At 45.1% G+C, this 18,352-nt stretch overlaps 1 protein-coding gene across 1 annotated transcript; it reads right to left on the bottom strand.

Moving 5' to 3' along the window:
• Positions 1-1,729: 1,729 nt before the first annotated feature.
• LOC125970210 (zinc finger homeobox protein 3) lies at positions 1,730-16,517 on the bottom strand. Its single transcript, XM_049722271.1, has 10 exons — positions 14,825-16,517; positions 14,210-14,748; positions 13,930-14,143; positions 12,465-12,566; positions 12,240-12,367; positions 12,045-12,155; positions 10,270-10,423; positions 5,549-10,170; positions 4,805-5,461; positions 1,730-4,697 (listed from the first exon to the last, which is right to left on the bottom strand). Exons 1-10 carry the CDS (start codon positions 16,515-16,517, stop codon positions 4,581-4,583), a joined length of 8,337 nt encoding a protein of 2,778 aa, XP_049578228.1. The 3' UTR covers positions 1,730-4,580.
• Positions 16,518-18,352: the final 1,835 nt, after the last annotated feature.

The following is an 18,352-nucleotide window of genomic DNA, read 5'->3' on the forward strand; positions in this document are numbered from 1 at the left end:
CAATAGATTAATTAAAAGTCAAGTTATAAGGTGTGTTTTTTTCTGCTAAATGGATAAGTATCTATTTTTATCAAGAAGTTGACATTTTAATTCAGCTAGCTTTTGATTTGATGTACACGTTTTATGCCGCTATATACAAGTCTCGAGCAAAGTTAATTCAATCCAGAAAAACAGTCGCGCCTATTGTTCCACTCATTAGCAGAAATCACAAAGCGGAGAGCGTTTGCAGCAGAATGTAGGATATATAAATAGTGTATTTGCGTGTGCAGGCCGGCTGCCATATGATTGATTAGGATGGTGTGGCTACCATTAAAAAGTCATTTAAAAGATGGATAGGGAGCACATTTCCAAATAAAAACCACTTTATACCTGATGAAGTGCTGAACAAACTCTCCTTCTGAGACATTTACTGATGACTCCGGGTTGCATGACTGAGTGCTATGCAGTAACAACAGTGGGAGATACTGCAATCATCTTGACTAGCTGGACAAATTTTCTTTTTTAAATATTTTTTTTTATCAAGGTGGAATCCATCTGCAGCCAAATTTTCACAAACAGGCCTTCTTATATGTTTTCCACAAACATGAATGCAACTTTACACTGCAGTCTTTCCCCCCGCCCCCCCAAAAAGCCAAACCGTGGCTACAATAAGTCTGAATGTATTGCAGCTCTGTCTCTTTAATTCTGGCTCCGACCGCAGCAGTATGCTTTGGGCTTCATACATAAACATGAGCTGGCCTTTCAGCTCCCTCCTCACATAACCAATCTAAATCTAAATGAGCCCCCGCTAGAGATTCACCAGCAGGCAATGACATTACAGCCCCCTCCCCACCGCACACACAGACGCACAACACACCACCCACGCTCCCCCCAGCGACACATATACACCAGCAGGCAATAATTTCACACTATCCCTCAAAGCCCCCACCCTCATACCCCTTTTTGCTGCAACCCCACCAGCTGCACAGTGCTCATTTGATTAAGAGGGGGGGGGGGTAGGACACAGAGAAGGAAAAATGGTGGGGGATCACTTTATCAGGATGACTTTCTAAGATGGCTATCATCAGCCGCAAAGCAATCTTAAGCCCCCTTCTGTGTTTGCTTTACCATTGTTCTCTCTGCAGTGCCATTTTGAGTGCTCGCAGTTGTACCTTTGTCTCGACGTGCTGCAATTAGTTTTGTTTTCACCACAATTGCCAGTTTTTGGTTCAAATAGTTTCCCACATCATCTGCCATTCCATTCCAGCCCTCCCCCCCACAAAAAAACACCACACACCAACAATCGAATAAAAGCTGCAACCTTCTAGTCTTTGAAATCTTTCATATGAAAATCTGTGCACCCTAAATGTGCTGTAGTGAGCAATTTTGCCTCCCCTCTCTCCCAGAGTCATAAAACACATTATCATCATCAGCAGGAGCGGCGGTGTAATTCATCCAAAGTCGTTAATATTCCTCATATCATTTAGTCACAAAGGAAACTCATCTGGCTGAATGTCACAGATGTAATTAATGAAGTGACCCCAGAGGTCAGGGCTCCATTCACCAAAGAGCTTCGTTTCCAACACTTTGCCACGTTACGCACACACCATTGCACACCAAAAGCCTTCCAGCCATGCACACAGCACCACAGAAATACCACCTGGAATATGAAGATTATTTCTAAATAAAGAAAAACAAAAAACAGCATGCGCAGTGTGGATCTTCACTCCAAAGGGATGAGACCAGAGCATGCACCAAAGCAGACTTTATTTAGCTCAGTGGAATACGGGAGCGGTAAGGTAAAGAGAAATACACCAGCTGGGGGGGGAAAAAGTGGGGGAAGGGAAATAGAGACACACAAAACCACTGGAGCAAGACATAAGGACAGGTGCACATCACAGGTATCTTTTTGGTCATCACTATGGCAACAACATATTTAGGGAAAGAAAAACAAACAAAAAATAACAAGAGTCAGTTTTACCTACAATAAGGAGTCCCTTCACAGCAGTAGACCCCAATATGTACATTTTATGGTCATCAGAGATCAGTGAAATAAAAGTCAGAAAATAATTAAGTGTAGAAAAACAGTTTTTGGAATGCACATTTCTGTACAGAAGAAAGCTCATTGGTATTGTCGTAAACATTGGTTAGTTTGAGAACAAAACAAGACAGCGTTGGTCAGTCCGCATCCTTTGGAAAGCTGTTTTTTTTTTTTTTTTGCAGGGAAAATGGAGTACAGACATCGGAGCACAGAAAAATAAAAAAGATACCTTGACAATTCTGGTGGGGATGAACTCCTTCAAATACGCCAAATTTTGTTTTTGGCAAGTAAACACTAACAAATTTAGTCGGTAACTTGAAGTTTCTATCTAGTATAAAAAAAATAGTTCTGCTGTTTTCCTCTTTAAATCGATGACGGAAGAAAAAAACTTGATGGAATTTAGCCCCATGTACCAATTTGTTTCCAACATAACAGAAGCATTCCATCAACAGCATCACGGGTATTCATTATTACAGTTTGTCGTCATTAAAGCCTAGTGGTAAAGCGAGCCAAGCATGCATCTTTCTACAGTAACATTAGAAACTACGGTACATTAGCAGCAAACTGGACATCCTTAAGGGCTGGAGTTGAACATTATGCTTAAAAAAAAAGAAAAAGAAAATGCAAAATTTCTCAGAAAAAGTAAAACTCTTCAACCGCTATATTACAGACTGCCATGGCTCTAGTTTGGGGTTTTGGTTACAGAGTACTCCAGTGTGCTTATGAGAGGCAGAAAACAGTAGCTTAGCTATTGGGACTCCTTTGTTTAAAAACAGCAAAACATCATCAAGTACACAGTAGCGCTTACTTTTGTAGGTCTTATGGTAAAGTATTTTCACGTCTTTGGATTTTTGTCTTAAAGCATTAATTATTGTTCAGCTATTATTGTTATATTATTATTATTACAGTTAGATAAGGACTGGTTGCAAAAAAAAAAAAATCTGGAAAAAAACATTTGAAAGAAAGAGGGAAGGGAGAAAAGGAAAAATAAATTAAGTGTACAAAAATAACATCGGTAACATCCATTACGTTTTTTTTCCTCTGCTTAGCGCAGAAGCTCCATGTTGGTGTGTACAAACAGGAGCTGCGTCTCAAACATCCAATGAAGTCTTGAGTCAACCATACAAAAGCTAAATACTGTACATTTACCCCTCAAGCTATTAAACACTTTAGTTTCAATAAGGTTTTTTTTTTTTTGTAACAATCTATTTGAGGTGAAAAGCTCAGATCTTTGATATACACAGATGTTTTTGTCGATGTAATAATACTTAATGTAGTTCCAACCTAAAATGTGCCCCTCCCATCTTATAAGACGGAAAGTATCGGGTTCGCATTGAAGGTGGAGCCATATTGAGCTGCTGACCTGAGCGTAGAAAGCTTCATATTCATCACACAACATGGGTAAGCCATTGGTATATTCAAAGAACAGAAAGGCAGTTAATCCTTACCTGAACATATCAAAGCTGTCATAATCTTTTTAGAATCATGACACTGTTATACCGAAGCAAGACAGTTGATCTCAATTCTTAAGATTTATATTAAGAAACTACGACTAGACACACACACGCACACAAAGTCAATTTGAGTTTGGTTAAAGTCATCACATACAGTTTTATGGTTGAGTGCTATAAAAATAGTTTGTCCCTTCCGGGGCAAACTTGCCTTTCTGCTCTGTGCTATTTGGGCTATTATCCACCAAAGGAACGTAGGAGCACGTAGGAACGTGTCCATGTACAACAGAAGACTCATCATTGGCTTGTGGTGGGTGGACCTGCACTCTGGCACTACATCAGTCCATCGCTTCCCTCTTGTCCTGTGCCAGGTGCAGGTCTCACCCTTCACTGTACAGACGTCAGCTCTGCAGTTTGTTGCTGGAAACAAACACGATGAAACAACAGACATGGAAAATTTTGGTTACGAGCTTTGGAATCTGAGTCAGTCGTTACAAAAGCTCAATGGAAATACCACCGCCTATAATCGGGGTATTAACTTGGTTTCCTTCTTTACCCTCGTTAACTGCTTTGTTTTTTTTCCCCCTCCTTCTTCAAGTTTATCTTTTGGAGCGCTCTACTTTGTATTTACACGAAAATCTCTTTGAAAGTTCCTGTTCCAGCCTCTTGAAGACCCACACCACATGCTACGCTGCTAGTCCTCAAGCACTGTCTGGTTGAAGGGTCCCACATGGAGTCTTTTGTGGAGATCGGGAGGTAGACTGCAGGTCTAGCCAGACAGTGAGGGCACATACTTTGAGAATGCTCTTTGGCCTATGTGGCGTTGTTGTTATTCCGAGGATGGGTTTGGTTGTAGAAAGGTGTCTGACGCAACAAGGAAAGACGGACCGCGTACGAGACAGCAATCCAAAAAGACAAAAGTTGTTGCGACGAGGCCATGGTTTGGGTCTGCTTTCAGTTGAAAACGGTTCTCTTTGGGCCACGGTGGTTCTGCATCTTTGGGGTGCTCAGGAAACAGGTTTGGCAGCAAAGTGAAGTTTTGTTTTAAGAGGTTGACAGTAGGAAAACGAGTTTTAAGAGCATAGTAGAAGAACGTAAAGGGACCCTCATTAAGCCCGGTCTCTCTCCCCTGCGCCGGGTGTCAGCTCCGCCTGCTCTCTGTCTGCAGAGTCGGAGCTCAAAGTTCTTGCCCTCTTCTCCTTGGCTCTGGCATTCTGGAACCATACCTGGAAATATATTTGAAAGTATACATCTTGGGTATCTTTTGTTTTCCACCAATGTAACATTCGGATCAACTGTATCACGACTTATCATTTTATTTGAAGACAGCTACCTGCACAACACGGTGGGGCAGTCCTAATTCCCGCCCGAGTGCCTCGCACTCATGTCGATTTGGTGTACGGTGGCTCTTGTAGAAGTCTTTAAGTTGGAGTATTTGAAAGTGGCTCATCTGTGTCCTTTGGCGTTGCTGCTGATGTTGGTGTGGCTGCAGAGTCTCTCCCCAGTCTGAACTTTGACCCCCTGAGCCATCAGGACTCGGCAGCCCTTGGTTAGCCATACTTGAACCCTCTTCACATTGGAACTCCTCATCGTCTTCGTCAAAGTCATCATACTCCCCTGGGTTGTTCGGATCAATGGTTGAAGACAGAAATGTAACAGGTTTGACTGTTTGCTCTTTGTTGCTTATACCAATGCCAGTGTTTGGGATGATGTGACAGGAGAGAGATGGGCCTGCTTTGTCCATGACCGAAGACATAGCCATCCCATTGGGCCCACTAGAACAGTTATTCATTGACAAGTTGTAGCCTGCTCTTTCAGCCTCTGCCCAGTGGCGCGACCTTATATGGGCATCCAGAGCACTCTTCACCTTAAAGAGAGCCCTGCAAAATGGACAGCGGAGATGGTTTAAGGCCATGCTGAAACCAGATCCTGGGCCCATTGACCTGAACTGCCCTTTTCGTTCTCTTGCCCGTGTGTTTTGAAACCAGACCTGTGTGATGCAAGAACAGAATGTTTAGGATTAAGAAAAAAACAACAACCAAACGATTTTCTCCCCCCCCAAAATTTTTAACGGTACCTGAACCACTCTTCTTGTGAGGCCCACGTCCTGGGCAATACCCTCTAGGACTCCTCTGGTGGGATTGGAGTCCAAGCTGTAACGTTGATACAACACTTCAAGCTGTTCTGGGGTGATGGTGGTTCTCTGACGCTTATCCCTTCTATGCTCTTCCTCAGCCTCTCTGTTATATCTTTGAATATCAAAACTGCCCTCTGACATTAGCTTTGAGTTCTGCTTCAAGGAACTTTGAGACAGGTCAGCAAGTGAATTCTTAACTTGTGTGCTATTCAAGTGTGAAATCATGGGACTTGTGGCATTAGGGTGCAACTGCGTCATAGCGCCTGAAAGCATTTGGCTGGCCATGAGGGAGTGGTTGGAGTGAAGCATCATATATGGCAATGTTCTGTCTGTGAAGCCAGAATGAAGGAGTTGGACCTGCGACTGAGCTGCGAGCAGGTGCCTTGTCTGATGTTCCTGCCACATTTGGAAAGATGGCAGGGACAGTGGGCATAGATTGCACTGAAATGAGTTTGGTATTTGGAGGTGGCTTAATGACTGGGTCTCAGTAGATTGACGGGAGGAAGCATCATGCTGTAGAGTGTGTTTTTTTTCCAACTCTGAAGACAAAGGTAGGCTCTGTGATATAAGTGCAGGTTTTTCAACTCCTTTCGTTGGGGATAAACTCTCTTTGTGATCCTGGCTCTCATCAGATGATGGGCTGTTCTGTACTGTGCTTTGTGAGGGGTCAGTAGAGTGAGGCTGAGGTCTTTCTGCTGATCTTCCTTGTAGAGGTGGGACCAGATTCTCAGCTTTGAACACAGTTTGCAATACCTGCACTATTTCTGTGCTGTCAGTGTTTAGCTCTGCCATTTCTTTTTTAACAGTTTTGCTGGTTCGAGGAGTGGCAGTTGTATTTTCTTGTTTCTTGATAGCGGGTGTTAAGTCTTCATTGTCCATCTGATGCTCACTTTCTGTGGAAAGGGTTGATGAATCAAGAAAAGGAGAGTCTGGATGGGTATAATACTCATAGGTCAAATCCATAGAATTTTCATTGTGAGAGTCACTTTGCCCTTCGTCCCCATTGCTGTTATCCTCAGTGTCATCATTTTTGTAGTATCGGTCTCTCTTCCGAAGAATGTCAAGCTGGCTCGTTCCCTCGATTCCATCATCTGCCCCTCTGTCCTGGCTCTTGCGGGCTCTTTGCCTCGCATTTTGGAACCATACCACAATGACTCTGTTCGGGAGAGACAACTGGGATGACAACCTGTCATATTCCTCTTCTCTAGGATAGGGAGTTGCTTCAAACACCCCCTGCAGCATCTCCAGCTGTTTCTCTGTAAAGCGAGTTCGAGAAGAACGCCTCCCCCTGTTCGGATTGCCTCTTTGGCTGTCCGTCAGCGGGGTTTGACGGGACATGTCGGTTGGTGCTGGAGATGGGGATGACGGGGACAACTTCAGAGATAGGTTCTGTATGACTTCCTCTCTGGACTCCTCAAGTGCTGTGGTTGGGGGGTTATTGAAATTGTATGGTGAGTCCTTATCACGTTGGCGCTCTTTAAAAAGAGTGTTGCGAAACCAGTGTTTGATGACTTTGTGAGGTAGACCAGACAGACTAGATATCTTGTTGAGCTCCTCATCACTTGGGAGACTGTTGATATCAAAGTGTTTTCTCAGAATATTCAGTTGGTCCTCAGAGATTCGAGTGCGAGTTCTCTTGCCTTGCTGTTGGTCCAGTATTGTTGGGCTTATTTGAGGCTGATCCCTCTGAGCTGGTTGACTTAGCAACGAGGAATTGACGTGAGGAGGCTGGCCGAGCAACGCCGGGCTAAGCTGAGATGGTTGGGAAATGGCCGCTGGACTAATAGGTGCCTGTTGCCCAAGCAGTTGAGATTGGTAGAGTTTTGCCAAATCTGGGTTTACACTTGAGTCCAACCAGTTTGGGGGCTGCAGACCCACGGGCTGCATTACAACTGGAGGAATAAGCGGTAGCTCCATCGGAAAAGGAATTGGCGGTAGAGGGAGCTTGGGTAAAGTCAAAGGGGGAATAGGAAGCTGCGACAGAGGAAGCATAGGTATTTTTGGTAAGGGAATAGGTATGGCCTTGGCTGGCGATGCGTTTTGAGAAATAACAGTAGAGGTGCTTGTAAGAGGCGCCTCTTGAGACTGGGAAGAAAGAGGAGAGGGTACAGAGGCAAGGGATAGGTCTTCAGCTGTCTCGCACGTTTTCGTTTCAGGATCTGAAATTGAGGATGGAGGTGATATTTTAACTTGAGGCTCATCTGCTTCAGATACAAGTTCTGATTCTGAAGCTGGAATCGAAACTGGTGTACTCTGAGATGGATCTTCTCCAGATTTGTTCTCTTTCAAGGGATACAATTGATCATACTGTAGTCGGTATTCTCTGGAGAACCTCTCTAGCGCGGCAGTGGGAAGCACTTGTCTGTGAATGTATTCCTGGTGACTCTTTAAAATCATGGCATCTGAAAAAAACTTCCCGCAATCTCTACACTTTTGTCCTCTTCCACAGCAGCCTTTCTCTTTGATGGCAATTTCATTTGCGTCATCATATTTGCCTGGATTATTTTCCCCTGGGAAACTTTGTATGTCTTGAACATCATTTTTGACATCCTTATTGTAGCTTTGTGGCATTCCATCCTCTGTTCCAATTGACCCTTTTTGTTCCCCTGAATACAATTCCATCTTGCGAATATCAGAGCACTCGTTTCTCATATTTATCATTTGGGTTGCAATCTGCTGCTGGTGCCTATGTCTGCTTTGTATATACTGTAGTGCCAACTCGTAGCCATAACTCTGCAACAAGGTCCTAAGAGCTTCCCCGTTTACAGCAGCATATGGCACTCTTGGTGGAGGGCACTGTAATTTTGGCACATTAACTGTGGATGAATCATTTTCCTGTGTCGGACTCTCATTTTTAACAATAGGAGCAGACATTTCTTCCTTTTCACCAACAAGGTCTCTGATACATTCTTTTTCTTTTGGGCTGCTGGAGGATCTAGTGGCGCATTCAACTCTGGTGTCAGAAGGCATAACATCTTTTGTTTGAATATTATCTGAGGACGACAATTCACGAGGAGTATGTTTTTCATCTGTTTGCGGGTTTTTCTCCTTTTTACCCTCTCCCTTAATCTGTTCATTCATTGTAGACTTGGCTGTCTCAGATTGGGTATGTTCCAAGCTCTTTATTGCCAACTCTGTGTGAAGTTTCATGTCTCCGGGAAAATAAAAGGGCAGAAGGAGTTGCTGCTGCAGAGACAGCAAGTTTTCTGGTGCCAAAGAGAAATGCTGAAAGAGACTCTCTGGTCCAATAGGAAGATGCTGCATTACTTGGGCCTGGAGCAACGCTGTGTGCTGTAACTGCGCTTGGGCCTGTGCCTGAGCCAACTGCTGTTGTTGCATTAATAGCAGCTGGTTTCTTGACGCTATCAGTTCTGCCACTCTCTTTTTAGCCTGTTGACCTTCAGTTGATACAGTCGCTTGGAGTTCGGCGACTAATCCCGATGAGGAACTAGCTTCATCTGGCTTCTTGGTGAAAGGCAAACTCTTCGATGTTTCCTTACCGGTTGTAGCAGATGTAGTAGTAGTCATGGTGGTGGCGGATAATAATGTAGCTACAGTAGACACCGGTGTTTGTGCACCTGGATTCTGTGCAGCACGAGCTCTTGTTTGGTGAAGAACTGAGCGTAGATGTATGTCCAATGTGGAGCTCTGGCTATAGCCCACACCACATAGTTTGCATCGGTAGGGTCGAGGATCTTGGCCACGGGGAGCCTCTGGGGCGGAGACACCCGTGCTTGATTCCTGCAAGGCTCTCCTGGCCCGGTGGAGATGGGACACTGAATTGTAGTGAACCAGAAGAATTGTCTTCTGGGTAAAAGATTCAGAACATATGGTACACTTGTACGGCCTTGATGGATCTAAGTACCGGTCCATTGTTGGGTTCAAGCTCTTTTTGGTAAGAGAAATGGAGCTAGGTTCTGATGAAAGTTCCTCATTTGGCACTTTTTCTTGCTCAGTTAATTGCTCATCACCTCCGCCAGTTTCAGCGACAAAATCTTTGTCTTTAGTTCTCCATTCCTCATTTTGTTCCTTTCCTTCAATGTCTTCTTCTTCTTCTTCTTCCTGCACTTCTTCCTCCAGTTCTTCATCCTCACCGGCTTCTTGGCCAGCTTGGGGTGACAAACTCGAAACTTGTTTAACTGAGCTCTTACTGTGTTCTGTGTATTGTGCCGTATGAGGCAGCGAGGCTGTATTTTGTGTGTTGTCTGGCTGCGAGTGTATATTCTGCATGTGTCTCTGTAGCGCTTCCTGACTGCGACACTGTCTGGAGCAGAGGGGGCATTCTGTCGCCGCCCTCATGGCGTGGTACTGCCAGTGAAGCTGGAGCTTCTCCTGAGTGGGAAACGCTAGGCTGCACCTGCTGCAACGAAACCGGTAACCATGGCGATCAGAAAGAGGAGGGGGGTCGGCGGTTGGGGAGGAGGGAGGTGTGTGAGTCAGAGACTGAGGAGCCAGTTTTCCATTGGAAGGGTGAGTTGCGTTGTCTTCTAGGGGTGGGGTAAGTAGAGCTGTGACATCTTTGGGTGCGGCTTCATTTCCCTCAGTGTTCTCTCCTGAAATGCCTGCCCCCAATACACAATGATTAGGAATGTATTTTTTTCTATACACATAACAACACAAGTACTATACATTAAAAAGTCTCTTCTAATTCTTAAACCTACTTTTGTTTTTTGGTGAATCATCTGATGTAAGGGAATCGGTTGCATGCGAAAGACCTGTCGGGCTAATTTTCACGTTTTGATCTTTGATCGTGTCACCCATGCACAGATCAGAGGGTAGTTCATTTTCCAGCGCTTGTTCCAAGGATGGGGTGACCTGAAAGACAGAATTATGTGTCGGATATTTTAGTCTGAATATTTTTTTGGTTTTGTTTTCTTAAAAGCATGGCTTTAGCAATTCAAAGAAAAAAGAGGGTACATCATTTTTCTTTAGCTAACGTTATGAATAAAACATTTAATTGTGCAGCTTAATAGCAGACAAATTGCAAGATGTATAAATACAACGAGGCTACACTCCCTTTCCTAATATCATGAAACATTCAAGAGTGAATCTTTGAGTGTATTGTTTTATCTTCTCCCTCTCTGCATGATGCTATACGCAGGAAAGCACATCAACTTGGTAATAAGTGTACAAGGTTGAGATATGTGACTCTGCCCTTCAGCACAAATGACGCCCTCCTATATGTCCCGGGGGTTTAATAAAACTTTACTGAGCTGAATAATGAATTTTATTTAAAATCATTCTTCATATAGAAAAGCTCCATCTCCAGCTTCAAGAGCCAAGTCGCCATCTATGCGAAGCAGCAAGCTACCCTAAGGAAAGGGTGGAAGGCTAAAGATGAGATTTACATGACAAGAGTTTTCTCCACCTAACAGCTTCATAAGAAGAGAGATGAGACCACCGCATACACACGCTGCAGAGAAAACTGAAGGTCAAGCTTAATCTAGAGAGCATAATTGGAAAGCAAGGTACATAATGGCCATCATCACCTCAGTCTGAATTAATGAACCTCAATTACTATCAGAGTGAGGGAGGGAAGTGTACGAGGAGGATGGAGGATGGTTGTAGGTGTGGGTGTGTTTGGGGTGGGTGGGCGCTAAGGGGTGAAGAATATGAAAAAGAGAGGCCAGGGAGAAAGCGAGGGAGGGAGGGGGGGATGTAAGGGCCAGTGAAAAAAAAAAAAAAACAGCCTCGGCGAAAGCTAGTGCAGGAGGGGTAACGCGTCAGAAAATGAGAGACAGAAAGGGAGGGAGCAGTGACAGAGATTGCAGAATACGAATGATAGCAGCAGCCATGGAGGCTGTTGTGGGGGGGGGGGGGGGGACAGAAGAGGAGAGAAAGGGTGAAAAGCAGTACGTGAAGTGGAGGCAAAGAGAGCAGGAGACAAAGGCCACTTAGCATACGGGGCCAGGAAGATGGAGGATGGTGATGTGGATAGATGACCAGCCTTTGTTAGCTGGAGAGTCACAGTAAAAAGCACCCCCCCAACACACATACTTTTTTTTTTTTTTTTAGGTTGACTGCACTTCTGGTAATAGGACTCTTTAAAGATGCATTATAGAAACACTGGCTTTTCCCTCATTCCTGCAGTCAGAAACACACACACACACACACACACACACACACACACACACACACACACACACACACACACACACACACACACACACACACACACACACACACACACACACACACACACACACACACACACACACACACACAGATTGCATGAGCGCGTCAAACGATGATTGTGGGTAGCTCCTTAAACATGCATTAAAAAGCCACCCTCTTGCTCTCTGGTGCCTTCTTAATGGAATTGTCTCACTACATTTCATTCTTCCCCATCCCCCCCCCCATCTCTTTGCCGGTTCATATTCTCGTGCTAACTCCGACAATCGCAAATACAACAAATGCACACTTTGCATTCACTTACTGTGCTGATGAGCTTATCGACACAGTCCTGTGCCACACTGTGCACATGTGTGAGATGCGGGCGAAGGTGTGCGTATGAGATATTAACTTGGCACAAAGGACACAGGACGGTCTAAAAGGCACAGAATGGTAAGAACGTCAAGTGAGGAAAAAGTTCACATTTAATTTCTCACGCGAGTGGGTGTCAAGTGCTTACCTGCTGGTTCTCGCTCAGCTGGTGTGTTCGGGGTCGTTTGGTTGTGATGGAGTTTTCTATTTCCCCACATCCAGACGCTTGACGTTTAAAAGACTCCCTCCTGTCTGCCTCCCCGGCCGCTTTTTCACCTTCAGATGAACGCAACGTAAGAACATGTCAATGTTCCTCAGTATGGCGATTATTCAGTGATGCGATGAAATATTTGATTTTCCTACACGACCGTACCTGTTTGGTTATCACTTGGCTTTACCCCTAAGTTGTCTTTGGTTTGGTCCAGAGGACCAGTGGTGACCTCGCCAGAATTTTCCATGTCCTCATTAAGTTCTCCTGAAATATAGTAATCATGCTAGGGCTGGGAAATAATTCAATATCAATATATATTGCGATAGGTACCCGATCAATACCAATAGAAATTGCATTCAACATAATACAATTAAAAAATAAACACATCAAGAAGCAAACCCTGACCCTGGTTTTCTGTCTTCCGTCTTTTGAGTGCACAAGAACTATTTTTGAAAACCTTGTCTGCCTAACCAGTATGAATGCAAACAACACTGTACATGACAATGTAGACAATGGTGTACATTGCTTAAAAAATTTGTTTACTGCCAAATAATAAAACATTTTCCCCTCTCATTAATCAAGTCAAATTTATCTATTATACATTAGCCCTACACATGCCCACTGTTGACAAACACCAACATCCCTGACCTAAACCCGTAGTTGCAAATACACCTTACTTGTGCTTTATTTAATTGAATTGTTCGTTTTATCTCTGTTTAATTAATTTGTTTTCCCCTCATTTTAAATGGTAAATGAAAATCTGTAATTATCACTATTGAGTGAAATGCAACACTTATGTTGTGAAACATTTTTCAGTCATATCACCCAGCCCAACTTAGTACTTTATGTTTGAAAAGGTGTTTAATTGTTCTTGCTATTGACCGGTCTATTCGACTTTTTCCGTTGTTGTGTTAACAGCCTATTAAAGGGTAAGTATTCTATGTTAAAATAAAATGCCTCAAATTCAGCCTTTTGTTTTCTCTGGGTCCTTATTTCAAATAGTTAAAAAAATATATATATATTGATATTGAGCAATATGAAATACTTGTGTGAGGATATAATTGTCAGCCGTATCGCCAACCCCTACATATGCATACTAAGAGATTCGTGATCAGGCTAATCATAGAAGACTGTGACTTGTAAGGAGCACAATTTATTCTTATTGGCTGCCTCGAATCCCTAGTGATCACCTATTGATTCCCCATCAGATTCTCTTCAAAGGTCTGGAAGAGCTAGTTTGGATTTGGAACATAGGTATCAGCATGCCTTGATAAATCTTAATACGAACAAATTACAGAATAGAATGTATTACAAGAGTGTTTGATTAATGTAAGGACTTCAGGGGCCTGCCACGTAATACCAGGGCTCTATCCAGCAGATTTCACACTCATTACTAACCTCGGCCTCCCAAATCTTTGTCCGGGGGCTTTGTATGGGTTTATTGATTAGCAGGTGCTAGTTAGCTGTCAACAGGAGCGAACGGGGATACAACAAGGATGTGTATTGACTGATCAATTTACTCGATCAATAGCTCAGCAACAGCTATTACTCATTTTCATCTTAATCCCCAGGCCTCGTTTCTCGTATCAGCGAGCAGATGCAGCTGCATGTCAAATACACTTCTCACCTGTGACCCCATCGGTGCTTTTTCTGATGGTAAAAATTGCTGCCAGCTCCTCTCCGCCCATTGGCTGCAACTGTAGCAGCCCCTCCCTTTGCTGATGGGTCGGGGTTTGACTATGTTTTAAAACTTGAAGCTTGGAGGAAGAGGAGTTGTTGCATAGGAGACAATGGAACAGGAATGAACCGCCGTCGACCTCACCGTCATACTGCTGCAGGAACTAGGAGCGGAAAACCACATAGTGTTAGTTTCAAACGCCGTAGCTTTACAAAGAATCATCGCTTACTTTGTAAACCCGGACGCTGGACTCGTGGTGGGAACTCCGGGAATGTCCTTGCAGCTTCTCCAAACTGCTCGTTGCATACTCACACAGGTTGCACCTCAGCTGGATAGGGTTGCCCTTAGCTATTAAGGCGGCACCTTCCTGTTCCCGGTCGCCCCCTTCTTGAACGTGAGCCGCAAGCTGGTATCGGGTTCTGTGCCTGTCAGTCTGGCAGTGCAAGGAGAAGTTAGCCCTCAGCGGGGTGGTGTAGCCGCACAGTCTGCAGTGGCAGCCGCCAGCGACAAGGGAGCACCATTCGGACTGGGGCAGGGAGCGAGGGGCGCTCAGGTGCTGCTCCACAGACTCTAAGCTGTCAGAAGAAAAGCAGGAGCAGATGAGGCATTGGAAGACACCCTGGGAGAGAGGTCCGGTGGGAGACAAAGACAGGACTGGCGGGGGAGAGGGTGAAGGCGACGGGGAAGGAGTCAGCGTCGAGCCAAGAGTGACAGGCTGTTCGGTGACTTGTTGCGGCGTCAGTCTCATGTTCAAGGATAGTTCCCCACCTGACATAGAGGAAAGATTCTGAGTCTTTCACTCGGTTACTGAACCAACAGCTCGAGGGTTGAAGATATTTCTTACCTGTGTTCTGTAGATGTTTCAAATGGGGAGCAAGGCTCCTGCAGTGGGACAGATAGTAACCCCTCTGCAGCCTCAGCATGTTATGCGTGTGTTTCTCACTGGTGGTGTGTATGCGCAGATTGCGGGCGATGCTCGTCTCATAGTCGCAGACGTCACACCGCCAACGCTTGCCGTGCGATGGAGAGTGCGCAGGTGCCGTGAGCTTGGTGGGCTGGCCGGCGGAGGTTGGAATCGGAAGCGGCTGCTTATATGTCTGCTCGTCTATTGCGGCCCCGTTTGAGGAGCCGCCGTTGGTGTTACCGACATGCAAAGTATGTGTCTGACTATTGGCGTGTCCCCCGTTTTGCACGTTATTAAGGTGTTTATCTGACTGCATGTGTATGCTGAGGTTGCCTTTGGACGAGGTAGCGTAGTCACACACCTCACAGCGGTAGGGTTTGTAGCCGCAGGCATAGGTTTCACCCCGGGCCAAGCGGGGATGGGCTTTCCCTGAAGTGCAGTAACCACACACACCCCGCGTCGAGCTGCCGCAGACGCACTTCCCACCAGAGGTGGCGCACACACACTGGCTGCCCGTCTCTGGATGTTTCTCTCTCATGTGGAGTTGCAGTGTGTGCTGAGACTTGTAGTGCCAGTTACACTTGGGGCATTTCAGCGTCTTGCAGGAATTGCGTGAGTGCATCAAAGTCATGTGATTCGTCAGGGAATTTGGAGAGAGCTCTTGGGTGAGGTTTTGGGGGACAGCATCTTTCGGTTCTCTTTCTGTGTCAAGCTCGTCGTCCATGTCCGTCTCAAGCTGGCTGTCATTTGGTTCTGGAGCTTTGGCACCATCTCCATTGGAAATGGAAGAGTGAGGAACCCCTGCCGGCCCATCGTTCTCAGCAGGCGCACTGGCCCCCTCCACACCTGCCAGTGGGAAAGCCAGAGTCGACTGCTGGGATTTAAAGCTCTGAGGAAACCCAGAAATCCAGCCCTGATCTCCTGGTATGTCTTTTGCCTCTGCGTCACTCAGCAGGGCAGAAGAGTGGGATGAACTAGTGAGGTGCTTTGGAGAAGTGGAGAGAAAAGGGGAGGCTTTTGGAGAAATGGGGGAAGTCTGGGAGGACTTTGGAGATGCGGCTGTTTTGCTGTCGAGCGTGCCACTGGCCTTTACCGTGCTGGAAGAAGCGCTTTGCTGGCTCTGTTGAGGTAATAAAGAACATTTGGATTTAGTTTGGCTTTGGTTTGAGATGGCCTCCTCCTCCTCCTCCTCCTCTTCTTCTTCTTCCTCCTCATCTCCTCTTCTGCTGCTGCTGCCGAGGGTTTTTGGGAGACCCCCTGTTGCCGACTTCACTCCCTTGCCAGAGTAACCCTCCCCGTTTTGCCCTGACAGATATTCTTCCCGGAAGATGGTTTTTATCTGCTGCTTTTGACACGCTCCATCTTCTTGACGCGTGTGATGGCGTCTGTCCTTCTGCCCCCCTACCTGGGTCTCTCCTCCAGACCGGGACCCCTCGGCGCCCGCCTCACACTGCTTCTCGTGCAGGGTCGAGGGCTCTTTGGCAGGGACCCCGGCTGAGGTACGAGAGGCCATCCCCTGCTCGGCAATGAACGCCGAGGTCAGGAAAGTGCCGGATAAAGCCTGAGGACCGAGGTCCGCGTCTCTGTCCTCTCCTCCCCCTCCATCCCCTCCTCCTCCCTCACCAATGTCCATGGCGGAGGCTACAGCTGCCGTGCATCACCACCCCACCTGCACACGAGAGCGAAAGCAAGATGGAGACACAAGAAAAGAGTGGAGGAAATGAAATAAATGAGTCATGTAAATCATATTGCATAACAGTGGCGGCCATTGATTAAAGGCCTTGGATTGCATCTGTTCAATAGAGCTTTCAGGGTATGCAACACACAGGCCGGTTACTCAGGGGTTAGCGTTAGCCCTTAATGGGAAAATCAATAGCGTAAGCGCCAAACTAGGTGGAGGAATGCGGGTAAGGGCTATGCAGGAGGTCTATAATATTCCTCAGGGTATCGGATTAAATAAAGAACTGAACGATTTGGTGCTAAAGGGCTTTGGCTAAATTGCCACACTGAGATAAAAAGTGGATAAAAGCGCAGCTTTAAAAGCATTGTATCATCCTCCATCTTTGGCCACACACATTTGAAGGTGGGATGAGGGAGCTCTAATTAGCCAAACAAAACAAAAGGGGGAGGAGGGGGGGGGGGGGGGGGGGGTCGCTGTAGACTTTACTAAGCACATTTGTGTTCGGATTTCATCCTGAACAAGAAAAATGTCCATTTACTAACGACTTTTATGAATGGCATACGACTTGGTGTCCACAACACTAATCTAGAGAATGACATACAGTGAAAAAATAAATAATTAAAAAATCTAATTTCAAAAATCAAAAATACATAAAATAAGAAAAAAAATAAAAAATCATTTGACAAGAGTTTCTTCTTTAGGTTATATCAAAGCCACGCATTGACTTTGAAGAAAAAAAGGCAGCATTCTGCAAAACAATGATAAAGAAAAAAAGAAGTGAGTCCTCCTTTGGATGCCAGAGGAGATAAATGCATCTGTCTCTCACAGTTTAATTGGTGACCTTTATTAGAAATCAAGGAGCAACCCTAATTCACCTTCCACCTTCTGGCCCCGACCAACCAACCCCCCTCCTGCAACACCAAGAGTGGGTGTCCCTCAGCCCCCCCTCCTCCCTGTCTCTCTGCAGCTTCAAGATATATGGCCCACATCCACGCTCTGATAGCGCTTTAATGCACTGCGTTTGTGTCACAGGCCGTAGACCCCTGCCCACTGCAGTGGTCTTCAACTTTTCTGTGGGACACTGCCATGGGGCCTTTGAGGCCCGCCGGCAACCCACAACAGCTGAGAATAGTCTCTAATCTGATAAAGATTTTCATTTACACCTCGGTCGATAGCCTCGAACCATCAGAGATGCAACTATTTATACGAGCATTCCTGGACGGTTATTGATCACAAATACGGGAAACATTTAACGTGTACACGTGCGCGTGCATGTAGAAGGCTAGTGCATGCATATCCTGCTTCAGATGTCAAATTCACATTTACGAACATCTAAAATGCATCTTTATTGTATGATTTTATTGGTGAATTTTTAACAACTGATTCTCCCCCAAATTTTTGCATGTTGATTGTGTGCCCTAAAATTCACCATTGCATTAATTTCCTGCGATGATAGCATTGCTTTGTTTTTTTAAGCATTGTGTATATGTATCATAGACCGCCATAACAGTGCAGTGTGTGTGTGTATGTGTGGGTGCGCGCGCTCATCTGTAATGTGTAAAATCTAATCAAATTCTGATTGAAACCTGAAATTCAACATTTCATTCAGTTTCTCTGATGCCAGGCTGTTTTGGGTTTTTAACTCCTTCAGTACACACCATTTAAAAAATATTTGGGGGAAAAAAAATGAAATAAATATGAATAAACACTTGGGATTTAATGTCTTGACTCTTAAAAATAAACATTAAAATATGTCTTTGCGATTGAAGGAGTGTTAAAAATGTCCT

Source organism: Syngnathus scovelli, chromosome 6, assembly GCF_024217435.2.
Source record: "Syngnathus scovelli strain Florida chromosome 6, RoL_Ssco_1.2, whole genome shotgun sequence".
Classification (NCBI taxonomy): Eukaryota; Metazoa; Chordata; class Actinopteri; order Syngnathiformes; family Syngnathidae; genus Syngnathus; species Syngnathus scovelli.